The sequence below is a fragment of the Centrocercus urophasianus genome, unplaced genomic scaffold (genome assembly GCF_019232065.1).
Source record: "Centrocercus urophasianus isolate 14NV4802_14NV808 unplaced genomic scaffold, USGS_Curo_1.0 seq_1060, whole genome shotgun sequence".
In the NCBI taxonomy this organism is placed as follows: domain Eukaryota; kingdom Metazoa; phylum Chordata; class Aves; order Galliformes; family Phasianidae; genus Centrocercus; species Centrocercus urophasianus.
Genome location: NW_024884210.1, coordinates 11410 through 33209, shown reverse-complemented (window position 1 = coordinate 33209; position 21800 = coordinate 11410). Strand labels below are relative to the sequence as shown.

General features: G+C 46.6%; 1 protein-coding gene across 1 annotated transcript; it reads left to right on the top strand.

Moving 5' to 3' along the window:
- The first annotated feature begins 38 nt into the window (after nt 1-38).
- On the top strand, nt 39-20092 carry LCMT2 (leucine carboxyl methyltransferase 2). Its single transcript, XM_042832628.1, has 14 exons — nt 39-200; nt 263-387; nt 2237-2318; nt 2620-2800; nt 5768-5927; nt 6900-7089; nt 7482-7589; nt 9953-10043; nt 10442-10699; nt 10875-11105; nt 13391-13488; nt 16911-17098; nt 17184-17319; nt 18930-20092. The coding sequence occupies exons 1-14, from the start codon at nt 39-41 to the stop codon at nt 19095-19097; spliced, it is 2178 nt and encodes a 725-aa protein (XP_042688562.1). The 3' UTR covers nt 19098-20092.
- The last annotated feature ends 1708 nt before the right edge of the window (nt 20093-21800 follow it).

Here is a 21800-nt window from a genome sequence, read left to right as displayed (position 1 = left end):
ACGTCACTGCGCGTGAGCGACGCGTCTCTGCGCGCGGCATGGAGGGAGGGCGGCCGGGCGGGCGGCGGAGCGCCGGCGTGAGTGAGCGCCGGCTGTGGAGCGGGGCGGTTCTGCTCGGGAGGAGTCCGGCCGGGCTCTCGGGGCGGCAGGGAGAGGCGGCGCCGCGAAGGAGGCTCGGCCGCTCCGGCGGGAGCTGTGCCGTAAGGCAGCCGGGCTGCGGCGCGGCGGCGCCCGGTTCGTCACGCGGTTTGTCGTCCCGCAGGTGCGGGGCACGGGCGGCAGCAGCGCCGTCAGCAAATGCTCGGCGGCGGAGCGGGGATACGTGCGGGACCGCTTCGTGCGGCTCCTTGCGGGCCGGCCGCGGAGGAGAACTGCGCTCATCCACCGGTAGGAACGCGCGGTGCGGCTCGGGGCGAGGAGGCGGACGGGAGCGGCGAGCAGCGCCTGCCGCTCAGCGCTGTGCGTGAGCGCGGCTGTGCGGGGCGTTGAAACGCGGGCGCTTACAGTGCGTACCCGCGGTGAGCCTTGGTTAACGTGGGGCGGCTCGATATGACAGTGACTGCGAACTGCCGAAGGAGTTTCGTGTAGGTAACGTGAATGTCAGGAGCTGGCAGGCCTGTGAGGGCAAACGCTGCTAATCGCATCTGAAAGTGCATCTGTGTCGAGGTGTCTGCTCACGTGGCGTCGGTGTGCCAAACTAAATTCATGCTAGGAGCTCCATGTTAATGTTGTTAATGCTGTCTTCCCAAATCCTTGGGTTTCTTTTAAAATGTTTCTGTGAGGTCTGGGGGTGGGGATAATGAGCGCCTGCTGGGGGAGTTGACAGGGAGAGGAACGGCTGGTGGGAACCCCGTGAAACTGAGTAAAACTGGTTTCCTGAGCACTGAGGAAAAGGAGGCAGCAGCCAGGTGGATGCTGAATGCTTTCCAGGAATTCAGTTTTCTTGGTTTTCATCACACAGAAAAAAGAAAACCAACACAGAGAATGAAACTCCTTTCAGTTTTCATTTTTGCTCCCTGTTAATGCTCTTGCACACACAGCTTTCATTTTGTTATACCCAATAACTGCTGGTTGAGCACATCACCTTGTGTATAAAGGAGTTAATTTCATATTGTCACACCATCTGATTTGGGGCAGGAAGTGAGATCACAGAATGACCCAGGTTGAAAGGACCCCAAGGATCACGAAGCTCCAGTTCCCCTGCCGCAGGCAGGGCCACCAACCTCCCCATTTCACAGCAGCCCAGGCTGCCCAGGGCCCCATCCAACCTGGCCTTGAACACCTCCAGGGATGGACGGGGCATCACAGCCTCTCTGGGCAGCTGTTCCAGCACCTCACCACTCTCTCTCTAAACAACTTCCCCCTGACATCCAGCCTCCAGCTGCCCTCCCTCAACTCCAAACCATTTCCCCTTGTCCTGCTGCCATCTCCCCTTGCACAGAGCTGACTCCCCTCCTGTCTGCAGGCTCCCTTGAGGCACTGCAGGCTGCACTGAGGTCACCCCGCAGCTTCTCTTCTCCATGCTGAACAAGCCCAGCTCCCTCAGCCTGTCTTTGTAGGGAGGTGCTGCAGCCCCCTGATCATCTTTGTGGCTCCTCTGGACCCTCTCCAACTGCTCACTGTCTTTTCTTGTGTTGTGGACCCCAGATCTGGACACAGTACTGCAGATAGAGAGTAGAGAGGGAAAATCACCTCCCATTTCCATCTGACCACCCCACTTCTGGTGGAGCCCAGGATCCCATTGACTTTCCAAGCATCTTGAACACACTGCTGGCTCATGTTCAGGTGTTCATCCATCAGGACCCCCAGGTCCTTCTCCACAGGGCTGCTCTCAAGCACTGCTCCTTCCACTCTGTTTGGATGCCTGGGATTCCTCCGGCCCAAGTGCCAAACCTTGCACTTTGCTGTGTTGAACCTCATCAGGTTGATCCAGGCCAAGATGTTGGCCAACTGCATTGCAGGAAGCCTTCTGACTGCCTGGACTCATCCTTTTCCATCCACTGAGTATTTTACGTGTTTTCTCTCCGTTATCTGTAGTCTTGGTGGTTAGACATTAAATACAGGGTCTAGAGATGACAAAATCATCAGATATCTCCAAGTGCAAATAAATATGATTATTGAGTGGAAGCTGAGAGAAAAAAGGTTTTTTTTTTTTTTTTTTTTTTTTGGAATAGACTGTAATTCTTGGAGAAATAGGGGTACTGGACAGCAGTTGCAGTTGAATTTCATTCCACAGAGGTTATTATGTCCGTGCCCGTGCTGTAGATCACTGTGTTCAAGATTTCCTGCTGAAGACCAGAAGTCATCCTAGGAGACAGGTACGTTTCCGTTGCCTGGCTCTGCTGGCAGCTTCTGCTGTATTTGTACATGAAACGTTTTTTAGCAGCTGTGGTGGTTTTCTCCCAGAATAGTGCAGAGGATCTACTTGGCAGTACTGGATCTGCATTTGTCACTGATAGAAATATCTATCTAGTTTTTGCGCAAGTTTTTCAACCTCTTTTGGGAGATTACCTGGTTTTGTTACTCTGCAGATTGTGCACCTGAACTGGAATGTTCTTCACAGGGAGATGCTCAGGATGCTGCTAGAGTATAACTTGTTTTCTGCCAATTTCTCTGCAGATCCTGTCTCTAGGTGCTGGCTTTGACTCCTTGTACTTCCGTTTGAAAGACATGGATCTTCTACATCACACTGTGATATACGAGGTGGATTTCCCAAGTGTGGTGTGCCAAAAAGCTGCTCTGATCAAGAGGACGGAAGAGTTGTCAGCACTGGTGGGAGATGCTGGAGCAGAAGGGTTAGGTATGGTGTTTGTGGAAAATGTTCTGGATACTGCATGTATGGAAGAAGGAAGAAAAAAGCTTCAGCCTTTAAAAACTGAGTTGCATTAGAGGAACTTGGAAGTGCGTGTGTGTAATAAGAACGTGTGTGAGGCACGTGTTTATTTTGTGAAAAAAATCAGAGCCGTTTGTAAGCACTGGGAGACAACAAGATGCAGAACTGCTCGGAGGTTTTTGAGGAGCAGATTACATCAAACAAAGCTCAGTGTCTTTTTGTGGCAACTTTTTAAGTATTGTGTCTAACGTTGGACTTAGCAGTGCGAAGACAGTGGCAAACTGCAGCCTGCGCTGTGATGGGTCGGGAGAATGAGGAAGGGCTGAAGCACAAAATGTAGGTAGAGCTGAGAGAACTTTCCTCAACATGAAGAGAAGGATGAGTGGTGGGGAATGGTCTTAGTGCAGTTTTTAACTACCCAGTGGAAAATTATAGTGAGGATGGAGCCAGACTCTTTCTGGAGACAGTAGTGCTCGACTGTACAAAGCCTGGAGCAACCTGTTACACGTAACCTTTGAAGTCACCTTTCCACCTAAATGATTCTGTGATTTATGATCTTTGTGGATAGGGGAGAAGCTATTATTCTTAAGTATGCTGACTGTAATTGCAGCATTAGTCATTGTGTTACTTGACTTCTTTTAAATCTCCAGGAAGAGGAAGAATTGGGTCTTGGGAAAATATGGTAGAATCTAAGCACAGCTGGAGGGCTAGTTTTGCCAACTAAGTACTGAGTGGCAGGTTCATTTGCAAAATGGAGGGATGTAAGGTATGGGGTTCACTAGGTGGTTCTCTTGCATCTGATCTCCTTCAAGGTTTACATTAATGTTGCAGTTGATAGGCTGTGGAAGGTGCAAATGTTATAATGCAATAGAAAATAGAGATAGTTGCAATGTGATGGATGGAATTAGGGTTTTGACAAAGCACAGGAAATGTGTAAATACAGGAAATCTGTGAAATGTGGGATGAAATACAATAGGGACATATTCAAGCCACTACGTTTTGACTGTAATCACAGGATTATGGGGCTGGAAGGACCTCCAGGGATCACTGAGTCCAACCCCTGCAAAACGGGCTCCTACAGCAGGCTGCAGGTGGGCGTCCAGGCGGGTCTGGAATATCTCCAGACAAGGAGAAGCCACAGCCTCCCTGGGCAGCCTGTTCCAGAGCTCTGCCATCCTCACTGTGAAGAACTCCCTTCTCACCCACGTGCAGAACTTCCCGTGCTCCACTTTACGGCCATCTCCCCTTCTCCTGTCCCCACAGAGCACTGAGAAGAGGTTGGCCGTGTCCTTTGGACTCCCACACCTCAGATATTTATAAACGTTGATCTGATCCCCTCTCAGTCTTCTTTCCTGAAGGCTGAGCAGACCCAGGTCACCTCTCTTGCCCTGCTGGCCACGCTTTCTAATGCACCCCAGGATCCCATTGCCCTTCCTGTCCAGCAGGGCACACTGCTGTCGTCCACCAGCACTCCCAGTCCTTCTCTGCAGAGCTCCTCTCCAGCAGCTCACGTCCCAACCTCTGCTGATACCTGCGGTTGTTCCTTCCCAGGTGCAAGGCTCAACACTTGCTTTTGTCACACCTCATCTGGTTTGTTTCTGCCCAGCTCTCCAGCCTGTCCAGGTCTTGCTGAATGGCAGCACGGCCTTTTGGTGTGCCGCCACTTCTCCCAGCTTTGTCTCGTTGATGCACTTGGTGAGGATGGACACCTATCGCCCCATCAAGGTTGGAGATGAAGATCCTGAACAAGACTGGACCCAGCACCGACCCCTGGGGAATGCTGCCAGTCAGATTGTCAGTTTAAATACAGGTGGAGAGCAGCTACAGTTAGACAGGACACAAGATGTGGCCTCCCATGAACAGTTGAATGTGGCTTAGTGACTAGCTCTTCCATAAGTGGGTTTGGTTTCCTCTTGAATCTGTCTACATTTTATGTATCTACAGCATCCTGTGGAACAGGATTCTGTCCATATCAATAATCTTCCATGTATTTGAAGTAAAAGATGTGTATCGAGGGAAATGGGAATATCTTGTTCTCTGTGTCCAGAAGAAGTGATGAGATGGGCAATTGAGATGTTAGAAGAAAATAGCAGGAAGCACTGGGGCGGGCTGCTGTTGGAGGCCACTTAGTTTTTTGATAATGGATGCCTTTGAGAAGCATGTACATCAACAAATCTCAGGACAGGTGCAGTTGGATTTCACTGGCATAGAGGCAACAGAGCAGCTAGCATATAGAGCTACTTTACTACCTAGTCATTTTCAGTCTGGTTTTGGCAGAAAAGAGTGAAGCAGCTTATGATTGATGATAGTCATAAGCAGCCTGCCTTTATAATGCTTGCAGATCATAAGCTGGGCCCTATTTCTGAGAACAGTGCTCTGTAAGACTAGTGCTAGTGTTTGCAGGGAGTTCTCATGGTTCAGAATCCAAAGCCATTTTGCAGAAATGAAATCTTTTTTTTGAGACTAAAAAACACAAAATACAGAAACCCACCCACCCCTCAAGCCCACAAACAAATTTGAGAATAATTTTGTAGATGTGAGAGAAGCTATTTTGTCAAAGCAGTGGTATTCTCTTAGCTTGAATCAAAATGTCTGTGAAGGAGAGCAGTGATATAAAAATGTTGTTAAAGTAAGGGTGATAAAGCTTTGTTTGTATAGTAAATATAACTGTTGGAAATCAGTAGTTGAAATTTGTGCTAGAAATAATGGAATTTCAATTCTGAGTTTATTGGGTTCTTTTATTCATCTTTTCCTGATGCTTCTGGGTGCCACCCTATTACGGATCATTTAGTTTTGGGGTTTTCTTCTTTATTTCACAGAAAAATTGAGTTGGGCATGGTCTTGTGAATGATTGCTGGTAGTGCTGATTTTCCTGGCTTGGGTCTCAGTATTGCGAAGCCGCTGTAGTGAGTTAGTGTTGTTTTTGTCCCACAGGAGTCACCACCGCCTTTTCTGGGAAGGATTATAGGTTATTGGGAGTGGATTTATCAGAGCTGCCAAAGCTGAGTGCAGCTCTAGATGAAGCAGGACTGGACAGTGAAGTCCCCACCCTTTTCATAGCAGAGGTGGTGCTCACCTACATGGAAAGCAGCAGGTCAGTTGAGCTGTCCTTTCTTAGCTGGGTTCTAAAATGAGAAGCAGAGACTTCATTGTAAGTCATGGGAGACTTGCTGTCTTAAAACTAAAGCCTCATGAATTCTGTGGAAGTTCCAAACAGCTCCTTACACTGTAAGTATGATGGAGCAGTTGATTCCCACAACATCAGAACAGGAGGCAGTGTGCACAGCTGGAGCACAGGAGCTTCTGTCTGAACATCTGAAAACGCTTCTTTACTGTGTGAGTGATGGGAGCTGTCACAGCTTGCTTAGACAGGCTGTGGAATCTCCCTCCTTGGAGATCTTCAAAAGCTGTGTACAAGGGTGGATAGTGATACTGCAAGGGGGAATGGCTTGAAAGTGAGACAGGGGAGGTGTGGGTTGGATGTGAGGAGGAAGTTTTGGAGGCAGAGGGTGGTGAGGCACTGGCACAGGTTGCCCAAGGAGGCTGTGGATGCCCCATCCCTGCAGGCATTCAAGGCCAGGCTGGATGTGGCTCTGGGCAGCCTGGGCTGCTGGTTGGCGACCTGCACACAGCAGGGCTTGGAGCTGGATGAGTGCTGTGCTCCTCTGCAGCCCAGGCCATGCTGTGATTCTGTTTGGCCATGGGCCTGGGTAGGCAGCTCTGGGTGGTTCTGCTGGTTGGACCAGAGGTTGGACCAGATGATGTCCAGAGGTTTCTCCAATCTCATCTATTCTGTGAACCTAAAGGGGAGGTTAAAAAAATGAAAAGAGGAAGAACCTTAAGTACTGTGGGTTTTTTTGTTTATTTGTTTGTTTTTAAAATTTTGGGGTCTTCTCATTCCTGACTTCCTCTATGAATGGGTGAGACTTTCATAGATGCCCAGTACAGGTTTCTCTTTTGTATGTGATCTGTCAGGGTGCCTTAGTAACATGCTTTATGTTGCATCTGTCCTGCAATAGGGGGTCCCACAGGTATTTAATTGTTCTTACTTATATCTGCCCAACAGGTCAGATGCCTTGATTCAGTGGGCAGCAGAGCATTTCTCTCATGCGTGCTTTCTGCTGTATGAGCAGATGCACCCAGAGGATCCCTTTGGACGTGTAATGCAACAGCATTTCAGTCAGCTGAACTCTGCACTTCGTTCTTTGTCTCAATACCCTGATTGTGAAGCACAGCAGAAGCGTTTTTTTGAAAAAGTAAGTACCTGCAGCCCTAAGAGCCATGGGAAACCTGGAGCACCTGGAGAAGGTGCAACTTGACATCATTTCAGGAGTCGTCAACTGGGCCAGCTGGGTTGAAGCGAAAATGGCCAAGGCAGAGCTGCTGCCTGCTCTGGTAACGTGGTCACCTGAAGGTCCCTCGCCTGTTTGGTGGTATGGGATTAAGGAGACTTATGAGCTCCTCTTAAGCTTTTAATGTTAGATATTCAGAATTTTTTAGGCAAGCCATCTCATCAGAATTTGAGCTGCTGCTATTTTCCAGCTGGACAGTTTTAAAGACTCATGCAGATTCTTCATTTAGTGTCATTGTTTTCTCGTGAGAGGTCTTTTCTTCCAGAAGTAATAATTTTGAGGGATTTCTGTTTCAGGGCTGGACTGAGTGCAGTGTCATGGATATGAATGAGTTTTTCACCCATTGTATTCCAGAAGATGAGCAACAAAGAGTGCAGGCTCTGGAGCCTTTTGATGAATATGAGGTAATCCTTTTCAGCATTCAAGAAGACTCTTCTGTGTTACAAAGGATTCGTGTTCCTTCCTCAGTGAGATATCTGAGGGAGACAATCTCAGCCCTGCAAAGCAGCTGCTGTTACAAAGGGTATTGCTGACGCTGAAAATTTGCAAGTGCTCCAGTTGCAATTCTTTCAATGCAGAAATCCATTGAGGATTACTTGAATACAAAGAAAGTATGCCTGGTGTGAGGTTCCTGACCTGCAAACGTCTGGGAGCATTTCTGGAGGGAGTGTATGCTGCTCTTGCATTTCCCTGGGCTGTTAGTGTTTTGTCATTGTTGAATATGGTTTTCTAGCTATATTCAACAGGTATTTTGTTCTGTTTTTTTATGTGGCCATTCCTACAATAATGACCGAGTTAGCTATGACTGTGTTCTGCCATTTTTTATGTTAACTGCTGGCAAATTTGCAAGTGTCAGAAAAGTAGGAGAGAAGATAAACCAAGGGCAATGAGTGACTCTGAGGTAAGTGTTGTGTAAGATAAGTACTGGATGTTTCTCATTCTACCTTGTGGTTCTTTGTTTGCAATTCTAGAAATGCAATAGCCTGCATTATGAGAACAGTTTAATGTGGCTGTGTTTACTTTGCCACCACGTGCTGTGAACAGACTCACAGAATCACCCGGGTTGGAAGGGACCTCAAGGATCATGTAGTTCCAACCCCCCTGCCCAGCAGGGCCACCAAACACACACATTCAGATCAGGTTGCCCAGGACCCCGTCCAACCTGGCCTTGAACACGTCCAAGGACGGAGCATCCACAACCTCCCTGGGCAGCCCGTTCCAGGGCCTAACCACTCTCCTTGTGAAGAACTTCCCCCTAACATCCAACCTCAATCTTCTCTCCCTCAACTTGGATCCATTTCCCCTAGTCCTGCTGTTGTCAGCCCTTTTGAAGAGTTTACTCCCCTCCTGGGTGTAGGTTCCCTTCAGGTATTGATAGGCTGCAATGAGGTCACCCCGCAGCCTTCTCTTCTCCAGGCTGAACAAGCCCAACTCCCTCAGCCTGTCCTCATAGGGGAGGTGCTCCAGCCCCCTGCTCATCTCAGTCGCCCTCCTCTGGACCCTTTCCAAAATCTCAATGTCTTTCTTGTACTGAGGGCTCCACACCTGGACACAGGACTCCAGATGGGGCCTCACAAGAGCCGAGTAGAGAGGGACAATCACCTCCCTGTCCCTGCTGACCACCCCTAACAGAACCGTTAACTGAAGTTCTGGCAGGTTTGCAGAGTGCTGTAGCAGTGTGACAGCAAATGCTGTAGAGGAAGGAAATTTCTCTTGAAGTGAGAAAGCAGAGAACGTCGTTTCGTTAGAGGAAGGTGACAAGTGCATGCTGGGAGATCTGCATAGGAGTAACGTAATTGATAGCAGGGAGCTCAGGGATTGGCCTTTCAGATGAAGATGGGGTGAGATCTGGGTCGGACTGGAAACAAGCTTAATGGGATTAGATTAGAAACACAAAATACGTCCTTATGCTGAGGGGGACTAATTTCTAGAATCATTTTCCTAGAGACAAATTGTGAACTTTAAAATTTCCAGTATTTACATTCATTTTTTCATACCATTTTTTGGGAAGTTTCATCCTCACCTAAGAGGAAATTTGGGCTCATGATGCTGATGTTGTTATTTCTTTGCGCTTTAAATTTCTTGTTTATGCTGCCCTGCCATACAGTGGGGTGGATGTATTCAGTGCCCTGGTAGTGAACACACTCAATTTCTCAGTGTCCACTAAAGCCAGGGTGAACTCTAGTATTGCTACTGACTTCTTGTGCCGTTTGCCTCTGAGTGATTCCACAGTGAGACTGGCAGTCATATACAGGTATTGTCAAATAGCAGAGGCCGGGGGGGAATCTTTGAACATTTATGATTTCTTTAGGGTCAGTTATATTCCGTGACCTTTGGGGAATCTTAATCCCTCTGGTATACAGTCCTTCTTATGAGCACACCTGGGAAGCATAAAGGGAAGCTGGTTCCAAAGAAGAGCATTCATCATACAACTTACAATAAAGCTTTGGAACTCATTGCTGTAGAATGTGTGTGTGAGTTTAAAGAGCAGCTGGATAGTTCATGAATGAGGAAACCACCAAGAGTTATTTGATAAAGCAGAGAATCCCTGTGCTGTATATTTTTGAGGGTTAGAAGAGATTGTACAGACTTGTTTCTTCTTTTCTTCTCAGATTCAGTTTTAGACTTCTGATTATGGCCATTGCTGGGAATACTGTTAAGCAAGTTTCATTTATGACTTCTTGCTCTGGCCATTCATTACTACCCTTCGGTCTGAGATTTTGAGAGCGTGCGCTTGCTTTTGTTTCTTTCTTTTGGCTTGATACAGGAATGGCATCTGAAGTGTTCTCATTACTTTGTCCTGACTGCATCAAAGGGGATGGAACCCTCCTGGACTCCATTATTATCCAACGTGGCAGGTACAAACTGGCTAGTTTTTGTAGTATTCTTTTATCTCACACAGGCTCCTTGGATAGATTTTAGGAGACAGCAAAACCCTGGAAGGAACACATGATGGTGATATCCAGTTGGCTTTTTCCATTCTCATTCCCTAAGGATAAGGACTGCTCATTGCCAGGTGAAGCCAGCCCAACAAATTCCTGCTTTTGGCTGCTTCCTTCCTTTAGGGAGCAGCAAGCAGAAGCTGAAAGTTGTGTAGGGCAGTTGAATGTGATGCAGATTGATTTCTAGGGCATGTCAGATCGTCAGTGGGCTGCATCAACTCACTCCGCAGTTTTTTATTTTATTTTTAAAACTAACAAGTGTTGGTTCTTGTTTGCTTGAAATTTACGTTGTTTTGTTCCTCGTTGGCTTACAGTTCCTCCTCATCATGGCCCTGTCAGGTTGGCTGGGAGCGTCAGTGCGTTGGCATGTGCAGCTCAGTCTGAAGTTGTTGGCTTGAGACGTTACGGTCACCACTCTGCTCTTATAAAACCTAATGTGATTCTGACCACTGGAGGCTTTGGGGAGGAGAATGGACATCACTGTCGTATGAGGAGTTTTCATGTTCTTACGAAGTATGCAGGCTCCTGGCAAACCAGATGTGTGAAAAAGGAAAATCCTGATCAAGGATGGGGTGAGTGTTTCAAGTGGGATACTGATGGCAGGGGCAAGGGAGATGTTTGTGCTGGCAGTGAAATGTCAGTAAGTGGTGCCACAGTGCGATTACACTGGCAGTCAGAGAGATGTGAAGGTTCTGAATGTCGCAAGAAAAAGAACAGTGTGACCTGTGATATCTTCTGTCTCTCCAGATGAGCGACTGTACCATACGGTGTCATGTCTCTCAGACAGCCTGGCCCTGGTGGTAGGAGGACGAACGTCCCCATCAAATGCAGCGTTGGGAATGTTGTGGCTGAGGTTCCCCAAAATCTGTAATGACTCAGATCCAGGTGATGTTACTGTGGAGCCTGTAAGTCTGCAGCCCGCTGCTGAACCAGCTGCTTTGCGTTGGAGACACAGCACAACTGAAGTAATATTCAAAGGTAAGAAGGTTGGGAAGACTGGAGGTACGTTGTGAGATTTCTGCATGGGTTGGTCCTGTGGCCAGGTCTTCCTGTGCTCTCGCCCTTGGAGGACACAGAAGAGCATGCATGCTTCTCTTCCTGCCGTTACGCTGTTCCCACTGCTGCCTTGCTCTGTATGCTGTGCTGTTTCTCCCTCCTTTAGAAAAATGGCTGGCAGATAGAGAGGCTCCTGCGTAAGAAGTGATGTCACTAGACTGGGATTCTTCTAACTGGAGGAGAGTTGAGGGGGCAGACTGTGAGCAAAGGAACTATTTGAACAGGGTGGCCTGAAGGACGAACAGGAAGACAGAAGCACCAGCTGGAATTGTTAGGCAGATTTCAGTAAAACTGAAAATCTTCCTCGTTAAGTGTTGCAATTATTCTCTGAAGCTGCTTGTTGCAGTATGCTATATACTGAAAGTTAACCTGAACTTAAGCAGAGTGGTTAAATTCACAGAAGAAAAATCTGTTCAGGGCTTCTGAATTGAAAGACAAAGCATCAAAGTGACATAATGCTTTTGGCTCCTGCTGGAAATGAGATGTAGGATGGTGATCTGATGTGTTCCTCTACTTGCTGTTGCTATCACCTAATGAGTGCTCTCTAAAGGAGAAAAGAAATTAAACAGCACCCTTTTTGAAACTCTTACTTCTTGAAGTAGGATAATTTCTTGTTTCATAGGCCATGTTATCTCCAGCGGTAAGCAGAATTGGAACCTGGGGATGTAATCTGTTCTGGAAGAGTAATTCTTTGAGCTCATTTTATGACTGACGTGTTTCATGCTTCATCTCACCAGAAAGAAGATCTAGAACCTCCTCTCCAAAGGACAGTGTTTTAGTTCTAGAGCACTGTGGAGCAGGATGCCTAGTGCTTTTTCCACAAGTGCCTCAGAAAAAATGCTGTACTTCTAGTGGCAATTAGTAACTATTCATTAGTTGTGAGGTCTAGAATCAAGATTGGCAATGACACGCTGCAGGCTCATCTAGTAAAAGATACTCACTGTAAGGGCAAAAACTTCAAGCTAATAGCAAGTTGTTGGTGAGATTGACAGTGAAATTCAGGAGGTGGAAGCTGTCCTTAAGCTGTTTAACTCTTCACTAGGAGCTATTGCAGGAGAACACCCCAGGAATTACAAGGCAGTCATTAGTTCAGTCTGCAGCATACTTTGGGTTTGTGAGACAGTGTTCGAGACCATAATGCAATTCAGAGTTCAACTTTCCAAACTAAATTTTCTATAAAAAAGTAGATGCTAAACAGGGGAATAACATTTTATGAAAATGAAGTATTTTGTAAATCTTTGTTAGACTGCACTGCATCATTTTTGCCACGATTGTGCTTTGTAGAAAAATCAACATTATGTTACTTGTAAGTCCATTATGAGGATGTGGCTCACATCCCTGACATGTGCCCAGAGCACTCTTATACCTTTTATATCTCCTTTTTGAGACCTCTTCAGGTCTCCTACTCATTTAAATTATCCTTTATTTTCTCTTTGTGTGTGGAAAAATATACCTTCTAGTTTTATGAAGCTTCACCTGTGTTACTGTTTTGGTTAAATCTGTGTTGTTGTGTTGCTACAGTTTGTGTTCTTAAGAGTAGTCTGGTTTTATTATGGAGTCACTGGAATCACTTTGTCACGTGCCACTGGAACAGGCTGCCCAGGGGGGTGGTGGAGCCTCCTGCTCTGGAGATGTTCCAGACCTGCCTGGACGCTGACCTGTGCAGCATGCTGTGGGGAGCTGCTTTGGCAGGGGTTGGACTCCATGAGCTCTGGAGGTCCCTTCCAACCCCTAAGATTCTGTGATTCTTTCAGTTGCCCAAATTTTCATTTCTTGCTGCCATGAAGTATATTCTAAAAAACATTTTTTTTTTCCTTTTTTGGCTTTGTGACTTTGCTTTTTGAATAATGTTCAGGCTTTGAACAGTCCGTTAGTGCATGATAAATGAGTGGATGATAGAAGTCTTCTGAATGATCACAAGCCTAAGGAATACATCATCTAAGTGAAAATATTTTCAGTCTTCCAACCCATGTGCCTTGTGTGTGGTCTTCTTGTTTGTTTTTGTCTTACAAGACTAACGTCCGTGTCTATGGGACAGTTCATTGCATTTATTGCTGGAGTTTGGAAATACGAAATGTTCGTCAAGTTGCAGGGCACTTTCTTACAAAACTGCATGAGCAGATATCTTTGATCAGCTTTCCTTACGTTCAGGCAGACCCTTTTGCTTTTGCAACATACCAAATTCTAACCTTTCCACCTGGTTGTAGGAGAGAAGTACCTGTTTATGTATGGAGGCCGCTCTGCTGTGCAGCCAGTGCTTGGGGATTGGTATTTCCTGCACGTCCCAGAAATTTCCTGTGCTACGGTAAGAGCTGAGGGAGACTGGGGATAGAAATTGCTGCTGTGTTGGAAGCTCAGCTAAACCACAGCAGTACATTTAAGCAGATGGCACCGGCAGTGCTGTTGTACTCCACACTGTTTAGTGTTGAGGAACTTCTAAACGCTTCACTATTTACTGGATCGCAATCTGCAGAGAACAGTTGTAAGGGAGGGCATCTGGAGGTCATCTAGTGCAGCCCCCTTAAGGCCACTGGAACAGATTGCTCAGGTCATTGTCCACTTGGGTTATGATTACATTCAAGGATGGAGACTCGGCAACCTGTTCCAATGGCTGACCACCCTCATAATGGAACGTGAGAGTTTTTTAATGTGTAAGCAATTCTCCTAATTCTTTTATTTCAGTTTCTGGCCATTTTCTCATGTTCTGTCTTGGATACATCTGAGAACGTTCTTTCTTCATGCTCCTTCATCTCCCATTGGACATTTATGCATATTGATAACATTTCCCAGTGAATGTTCTCTTTGTGAGGTTCCTGTCCCATAATTATCTTTGTGGTACTTTTCTGGACTCGCTGCATCAATTCCCTGGTTTCCTTGTACTGAAGAATGCAGAACTAGCCACAGCGCTCCATGTGTTGGACTTGATCTTAAAAGTCTTTTTCCAACCTGACTGATGTCTGGAATTGTTTCTCCTCATGCTCAAAACTTTTTACATCCCATTGTTGAGCTTGATGAGCTTCAATTCCTCCAATTTTTCCAGCCTGTTTGATCTCTGGCAGCACAACCAGCCGGTACGTTGGATATGCCTTTTTATCATTGATCATACCCTGATTGTTCTGGGTATCGCTGAAGTGCGTGGAGGTAACATGCCTAGAAGTTACTGTTGTTAGCAACAGAACACCAAAAAAATGCAGGGAAAGTTGACTGTCTTTCAAACAGAAATAGATTATGAACTCCAAACTGCATGGAGGAACTTCTGTTAACAGCTGTTAAAAGTAGTGACCAGCTCCAGCAGCTGTGGAGCCTGAGAATTCCTCCCTCCATGGAAGGAGCCCTGTGCTGTATGCCTCAGGACCCGGGATGTATTCGTCCCAGGACAGCAGGCATGGCAGTTTCTTTTCCCATTTGCAGATTCAACCAGTAATGGAGGTGAGCATACATCCCAGAGACGTGCACATGAACACGAGCACATGTGGGATGTGCTGGTGTGGCCATCTGCACCGACTGCTGCCAATGAGATAATGCTTTCAGCAACACCCATTTAACATTACGAGCACTCACATAAAATGTAGATAGCCCATTTCTCTTCCTCATCTTTGTCTGATAAGAATTAAAGTTCTTATGAGAAGATCAGCGCATATGTGCCCTCACTCTGTAGACTGACAGGCATGTGCAGATCTGTAGTTCCCTCATGTATCAGGATATTCCCTGTATACAGCTGGTACCCCTGACCAGATCCTGAGCCCTCCTGCCTGCTCTGAGTCTGGCTTGAAATTTGCTAGCAAACAGATACGCACACAATTCACAGGCACCTTGCACTCACGGATCCTGTGAATACTGGTGTGTAATAACAATACCTATGTGTGTCTGAGACCCTGGACCAAGTGCTGGAGGTAGGAGGCTGACAGCTGACTGGATTAGTTCCAAGTTTTCTAGCACATGTGGGATGCACGTCCCACACATATGAGGTTCAAGGAAGGAATAATAAACACAGTGGTCCCCTTTCCAGGAACTGGCATCTGGGCACAAGAGCCCTGTGACCCTTAGTTGTCCTCCAGCAGCTGGTGCTGAGACTCTGATTTGCTTCAGTTGCCTGAGTTGCTCTTGTGTCTAGGACCTGCACAGCTCCTGTTACTAAGCATCTTGTCCTGGTGACTGAAGCTAGAAACTTCACTTGTTCCAGTTGTTGGGTGAGGCTCTCACTACAGGACCAGACTGCCACTGGTCTCTGCAATAGAGCAGTAATAGCTGGCACTCTGGATACAAAGCCTTGGAGAGCCGTGAAATTGCTCTCACTGGAACCAGAGAACCTGCAGTCCTTCACCATAGTAGTGACTCTGCTGGCCTTATGTTTCCTAATTCATGTCTCTGTACTTGCAGACACGTAGTCCCAGTATCTCTCCTATTAATGTGTACTGAGTATTTTGGCAAAGCTAGTTAGGAAGGTATTTAATCAAAGGTAAGATATACTGTGGTGACTAGGCCTGGGGCTCAGTAAGGCAATTGTACTGAATAGAGACTGTTTATATGTGATTAGCCCCCTTGTAATCTTGTTTCTGTCTATTCTTCGTCTTTATTCCTCAACAATCCCCTTTGCCTTAAAAAGTCTTTAATAAGTTTTGTGTAGTCCTGTGGGCCCCCTCACTCTGAGTATCCTGAACCCCAATGTTCCTGATTCCTTTCCTCTTAGAATTTGGAAGGTCCAGGCTGGCTCTCGCTGAAGCCATGCTTGGAATTTCGTTAGTGGTCCATGGATATTAGTGACTTCTGGTTTATTGTATTAAACTAGTATGTTTCATTTGGATCTTTAGAGATCAGCAGAGCTTAAAAATAGTGAGTAGCACAGGGTGAGAGGTTGATGATAACAAGAAATCACAAGCTAAACGTGTAAGTAACGTGATGCTGTTGTGGAAGAACTAAACTGTGCGTTCAGATTTACAGGGAAGATTGAAGAACTCTGAGCTACTGAGTTGGTAGAAGATTCAAGATAGTAATGCTTTTCAAATATGTAAAATAGAGCAGCAGAGGGCAAATTATTCTCTGTATTTATTTTGGATAGTCTATAGAAAGGACAGCTTTAACTAGATACTGAGAAAAGCTTCTAATTGTGGAGATAATAAAGTGCTGCAAGAAATGCTTCTGAAAATCTGCCCTGACAAACTACTGGATGACTCTTGCCAGATGCCGACAGATATCATTATGTTTGCCTTAGGAGAGAAGGGTGGACAAAATGGTCCCTGAAATTTTTTCCCAGTTCTGTGATATTGTTTTAGCAGTCTTGCCCTGAGGGTTTTCTTTCTGCCCGTTCCTCCTGCAGCTCAGTTTCTTTTCTTGCTTCATGCTCTGAGTCACTGATCACAGCTTTGTGACCCGTGTTGTTGTAAACTTGTGGTTCTCAGGTGAGAGGAGCATGCAAGAAGGACAGTGTTGCTTCTAATAATATGCAGAACTAAATCCCTGTAATGACTGAGTAACTTATATTCTTGAAGCCAGAGAAGTATTGAAAATACTGTAGATGGAAACACTCCTGTGTAGCCATTCTTAGAGGAATCACCCACACATGCAGATGGGAGGCTTTTTTGTTGCTCCCTATCATGCTTATTCGGGCTGTTCTCCTCCCCAGCTGTTCCTGTCCTCTGCTGGGAAGGGAAGGGGTTTGATATCATAACCACAGCAAGTGCAATTGGAATAGAGGCAAACTTCAGGCTTGTGCTTCTGTTGCCACAGATCGCTGTTGAGGGTCCGGTACCAGAAGGCCGCCACTCGCACAGTGCCTGCAGTTGGAAAGGAGGAGCGCTGATCGCCGGAGGTCTGGGAGCAGCTGAGCAGCCCTTAAGTTCAGTTTTCCTTCTGAGGGAGGCTGAACGGGGCTTTCGGTGGCAGATTGTGGAGACGCACCCTCCTCTCATCCCAAGGTGAGCAGAAGGCAGTGGTGAATTCTAGGCCTGCCTCCAGCTGCCTCTCCTTACTGATGGAATAAACTGAGCGTTAAACTCGCAGGTACTCGCATACTGCTCATGTGCACGATGGAAAACTTGTGCTTGTTGGTGGAGTGTGGTTTCACTCGCTGTGCGTGCCAGGCATCACTGTCGTTGACTTAATGACTGGGCTGTGCTTGGACTACACAATTAATGCGGTAAGTACTGGAATTTTTCTTTCAGGATAGGCAGTACTGTGTGAAAGAGAGTAGTAGCTTCAAGGTCATTCCCAGAAATGGAATAGAGAATGCAAAGGAGTCAAATTTAGGAGTGGAATAAACATTTCCCTGTTTGCATGATGTAACAGTTTTCCTGAGGTACCGAGGATAGGATCCACGTGTACAGATGAAACTGGAATTTGTGATTACTATGTGTAAAAATATATTTTATAATATATAAGCAGTATGTGTGCACCTGGCTGACTTTCCTGCATTTTCCTGAAAATATAAAGGATAAAGCATGCTTATGTGTAGTGTAGTGTTTTCTTATTCTCTACAGCAGAAGTTAGAAGGGAATTAATATCCTTGGATAAAAGAGGCTGCTCATGTTTGATAGCAGCGAGTACAGTATGAAGTTTTATCTAAAATAACATAACTTCTAAATGTTACTGAGTGAGTGGGTGCAGATTGATCAGTAGCTGCCTTTGGTTATGATGTTTTTCCTCGAACTAGGCTGCAGTGTCTGCCAGTGCTGTGCTAAAGCCTTGTACTAGTAGGTACGTAGTGCCCAGTGCGGATTGGTCTCGAGTTTTGGAAGACTGGAAACATCAGTGACTTTCTGTGTAGTTAATATTACTGCTGGTGTTATGGCTTTGGTGTCCACCAGGACTCCCAGGTCCTTTTCTGCACAACTGCTTTCCAGGTGGGTCGTCCCAGCATGTCCTGGTGCCTGGGTCTGCTCAGGGCTTCACGTTTCTCCTTAACTCTGGGAGGCTTCTGTCAGTCCATTTCTCCAGCCCATCACAGTCCCTCCGGATGCCAGCATGGCAGTGCTGTATCTGCTGCTGCTCCCAGCTTTGTGTCACCTGCAGACTTGCTGATAAGCAATGGAGATGTCAGAGGGGACGGTCCCAGCTGTCACCCCTCCAAGTGGGCTTTATGGTATGGATCACCAGTTCCCCTTGGTGAATCCGTGCTGACTGCTCCTGGTGCTTTTCTTGTCCAGTAATTCTAAGGGCCTGATGAGTACAAAGACATTTTCTCATTCTCAGACACTGAACTGAAAGTTGTTTAGTGAATTGACTATTCCTTGAGGAGCACATCATGGTCTCCTTGCTGTTATGTTCTTCTCTTTTTGTCACTGTTGTGGGTGCTGTAGTTGATCAGCTGGCTGGTTCCCAATGGATGTATCGTGGCTATTCTTAATTTTCCAGTGAGAGTAGCTATATGAAATACTTCTACAGTACTGTATGAGGTGATATCTGTTGAAGTCCTTTATGTTCAAGGATTACTTTCTAAGTGAGATCTCGTTTGGTGGAAGCAGTAATTGAAACTGTATTTACCAAATGCCTGACTGACGAAGTGAATCCTCTTCCCTTTGCTTCCTAGTGGGGGAAAAAAGAAGTTTCACGCTAGGATTTTGATTTTTGAGTCATTTGGACAAGCCATTCGTTCTGTGTCTTGGGCACTTTGTTCAGGCATCCGTTTCCTCAGTGTCCAGTTCATCGTCTTGGCCTTTGTGTACCTCTCCATAATGTGACTGTGGTGTCCTCTAGACTATGCAAGCTTGTGTTTCATCCTAAGAAATTTGAATTCCTCTTCTTTTTCAGGAACATTTGGAGTGGCCTTTAATGCTGCATAATCATAGCAGTGTTTTTCTGCCAGATGAGAAGGAGTTGCTGCTTATTGGTGGTGGTGGGAACTGCTTCTCCTTTGGGACACACTTGAATCCAAATCCTATCTCACTGAACCTCAGCAGCATTCTGACCAGCCACTGACAGGGACCAAACAGGACTGAACTGTAATGCTCCACCATGGTGTGACATCTGCTTACCTGCATGTCCAAGAGCAACAAAATGTTACTTGCAACGTTTTTTGTATCCTGAACACATCTGTAAAGGTGGGATAAGGAGAAGGGATTAAGAAGTGAAGTTCTGTCAAGGGGTTGCATACCTCATCTGTCTGTCTTCTTTTTCTTTTTTTTTTTTTTTCAGTCCTTTTTTGTGTTGTTTCAAAGAGTATTTTTCCAGAACTAGCTCTGTAGCCCTTAGAGGTGAAATAAGGAGCTCTGCTGTGTTCAAAAGTGATGTAAGTTTGCACAGTGCTGACTTGAAGCTAGCGAGAAGTCACTGCGTCAAGAAGCCGTTGGAAATATGCAACCCAGCATCACTAAATGTGAAACAGAATGTGTCATTAGTCATACCTGAATGTTTCTAAAGGCCTTTGTAAGGGTGTATGGAAGGAGTGTCTATTCCTTTAGGGATATCTGGTCAAATACTAATTTACAGTGCAACAAGGGGAAAATGGGAAAGGGAGGAAGACGTAAGCAGGAACGGACCAGCAAATGATAAGGAAGGCCATAATGGGAAGCTGCCCGGTCAGTCAGTTTTATGGGCAGGTGTAAGTGTGTGAGAATGCTTATTCCAGCAAGGTTATCTGACTAGGGACTTTATTGAGTGGGAAACTAAAGGAAAAAGAAACCAGAATAAACGATGACATAGACCTGACAAAACAAACATGGAGAAATGTCAAGAAACAAATCTCTGATAATCTGGGACAGCGTGGGACTCAGTAGAGCCTGCAAACCCATGGTGAGGTGCTCAAAGAAAAGGGGAACCAGGGATGAACAGAGTGAAGATGCTGGAAAATCAAGGTTATAAAAGTTGTGTGTGAAATAGAATTGGTCAGGGCTTGTCTGGCATCTGCATCTGTTGACTACAATCTGTTTTATTATAATTTCTTATTAAATCTGAACTCACTCTGTATATTCACACACTGCCCTATGTGTTTGTATTGTTGCAAGGGCTGCTGAGACCTGTGCAAGTAGCAAAACTTTGGTGCCAGCTTTGGAGTCCAGGTTATCTTACTTCCAGCCACATAGGGGATGATCTCCAGGGGACCCTTCCAATTTTAGCCATTCTGTGTTAAGGGCCTGAGATCTGCCTGTGTGTATTGGACAGAGACACTGTGCTGCTACTTAAGGGATCCAAGCAGGGGTGCTGTCTGGACAGAGAGGCTGTATCAGTGCTTGAACGTGTGCTTTTGCAGCTTGAGGACTGTGTGTGCCTGCGCTGGTGACTTTCTGTCTCTACAAGCCAAAGGAGAGGAAAAGGATTTCACTGTGTGTGTTGTGCATGATTGCTGTGTCTGGGTGCTGGTGAAGGCAGCATCTTGTCTGTGTAGCTGACTGTCAGCATCCTGTCTGTGTCTCTAGGTCATGTGCTTAGTTTCATTTATGGTTGAATCTGCAAATGGGAGAGTGGCAGCAAAGATGGTGGGTCCCCAGACATTGGGCTACTACCAGTGGCTGCTCAGGAGTGGTCTTGGGCTGTAGCAGCTGCAGGAGGCAGTCACCCTTTACCTCTTAGCAGGCTTGGTATGACAAGCTGTGTTTTTTGTTGCCAGCAGCTCGGCTCCAATCTGTAGCTCTTGCTTGTTACCTGTGAGGATAACAGTATGCCAGTTATCCAGAATGGGGCAGGGCTCGTGGCTTTGCTCTCTCCCTCCAACAAAAGCAGTGGGCGCACAGGAAGGCCTTTAGGGCAGGCCCAGACTGTCCCTCCTCTTACCAGCTGAGAAGCAATCCCCCTGCAGCTGCACAGAGCCCTTCTTTCCCTCCAGAGAAAGCCAAGGTAAGCTGCAGCAGTATTCACTGGCTTACTGACACCAACTTGGCCAAGGGCAGGAGCAGTGACAGGGATAAAGCTGGTATTCCAGCAGAAGGGAGTTCTGTGCAGCTGGTGCTTGGGGCACAGCCCCTGCTTCTCCCCACCACCACCAGCACAGGAGAGCCCCAGATCCACCCTAAGGAGCTGCAGGGGGGCTGCAGCCCTCCACATGCTAACAAGCTTCCTGGATGGCAAAGGCCAAGGGCAGTGATGCACCCCAGTGAAGCATTCGTGCTGACCGGGCTGCCGGTGGGAGGGAAATGCTGAGGCTGTGGGAGTGAGGCAGTGGCCCTCCCCTGTTTGTCCAAAAAAGGAGACAGATTGGCATAGGGAGTACTTTGGGGTGGCCCTGGAAGCACCTGGGATTAACTTGGAAACTTCTTGGGCAGCCTGAAGGACACTGAGGATTTTGGTAGGATACTGTGAGCTGGAGTACACTGTGGGGTTGACAAGTCATAACACAAAAGGGTAAAAAAAAAAAAGGGGGGAAACTGTGGGAGGCAGATACATAAAAACATAGAAATATTTGTCATTGTGTCAACCGCACCACTCAGCTTGGTGTTGTCAGCAAACTTGCTGAGGGTGCACTCGATTCCGTTATCGATGTCTCTGATAAAGAGCACTGGTCCCAGGACAGACCCCGGGGGGATGCTGCTTGTTACCGGCCTCCACCTCAACATAAAACCATTGATCACCATCCTCAGTCTGCAGCCTTTCAATCAACTTCTTATCCATCGTGCGGTCCACCCATCAACTCTACATCCCACCAATGCCACCATGGAAGGACACCACAGTGGTTACTCATGACCTTCC

Coding starts and splice junctions, on each gene's coding strand:
- LCMT2 (XM_042832628.1), top strand. CDS start 39: ATGGAGGGAGGGCGGCCGGGCGGGCGGCGGAGCGCCGGCGTGAGTGAG. Junction 2,801..5,767: donor TGCTGGAGCAGAAGGGTTAG/GTATGGTGTTTG, acceptor TTTGTCCCACAG/GAGTCACCACCGCCTTTTCT. Junction 11,106..13,390: donor AACTGAAGTAATATTCAAAG/GTAAGAAGGTTG, acceptor ACCTGGTTGTAG/GAGAGAAGTACCTGTTTATG.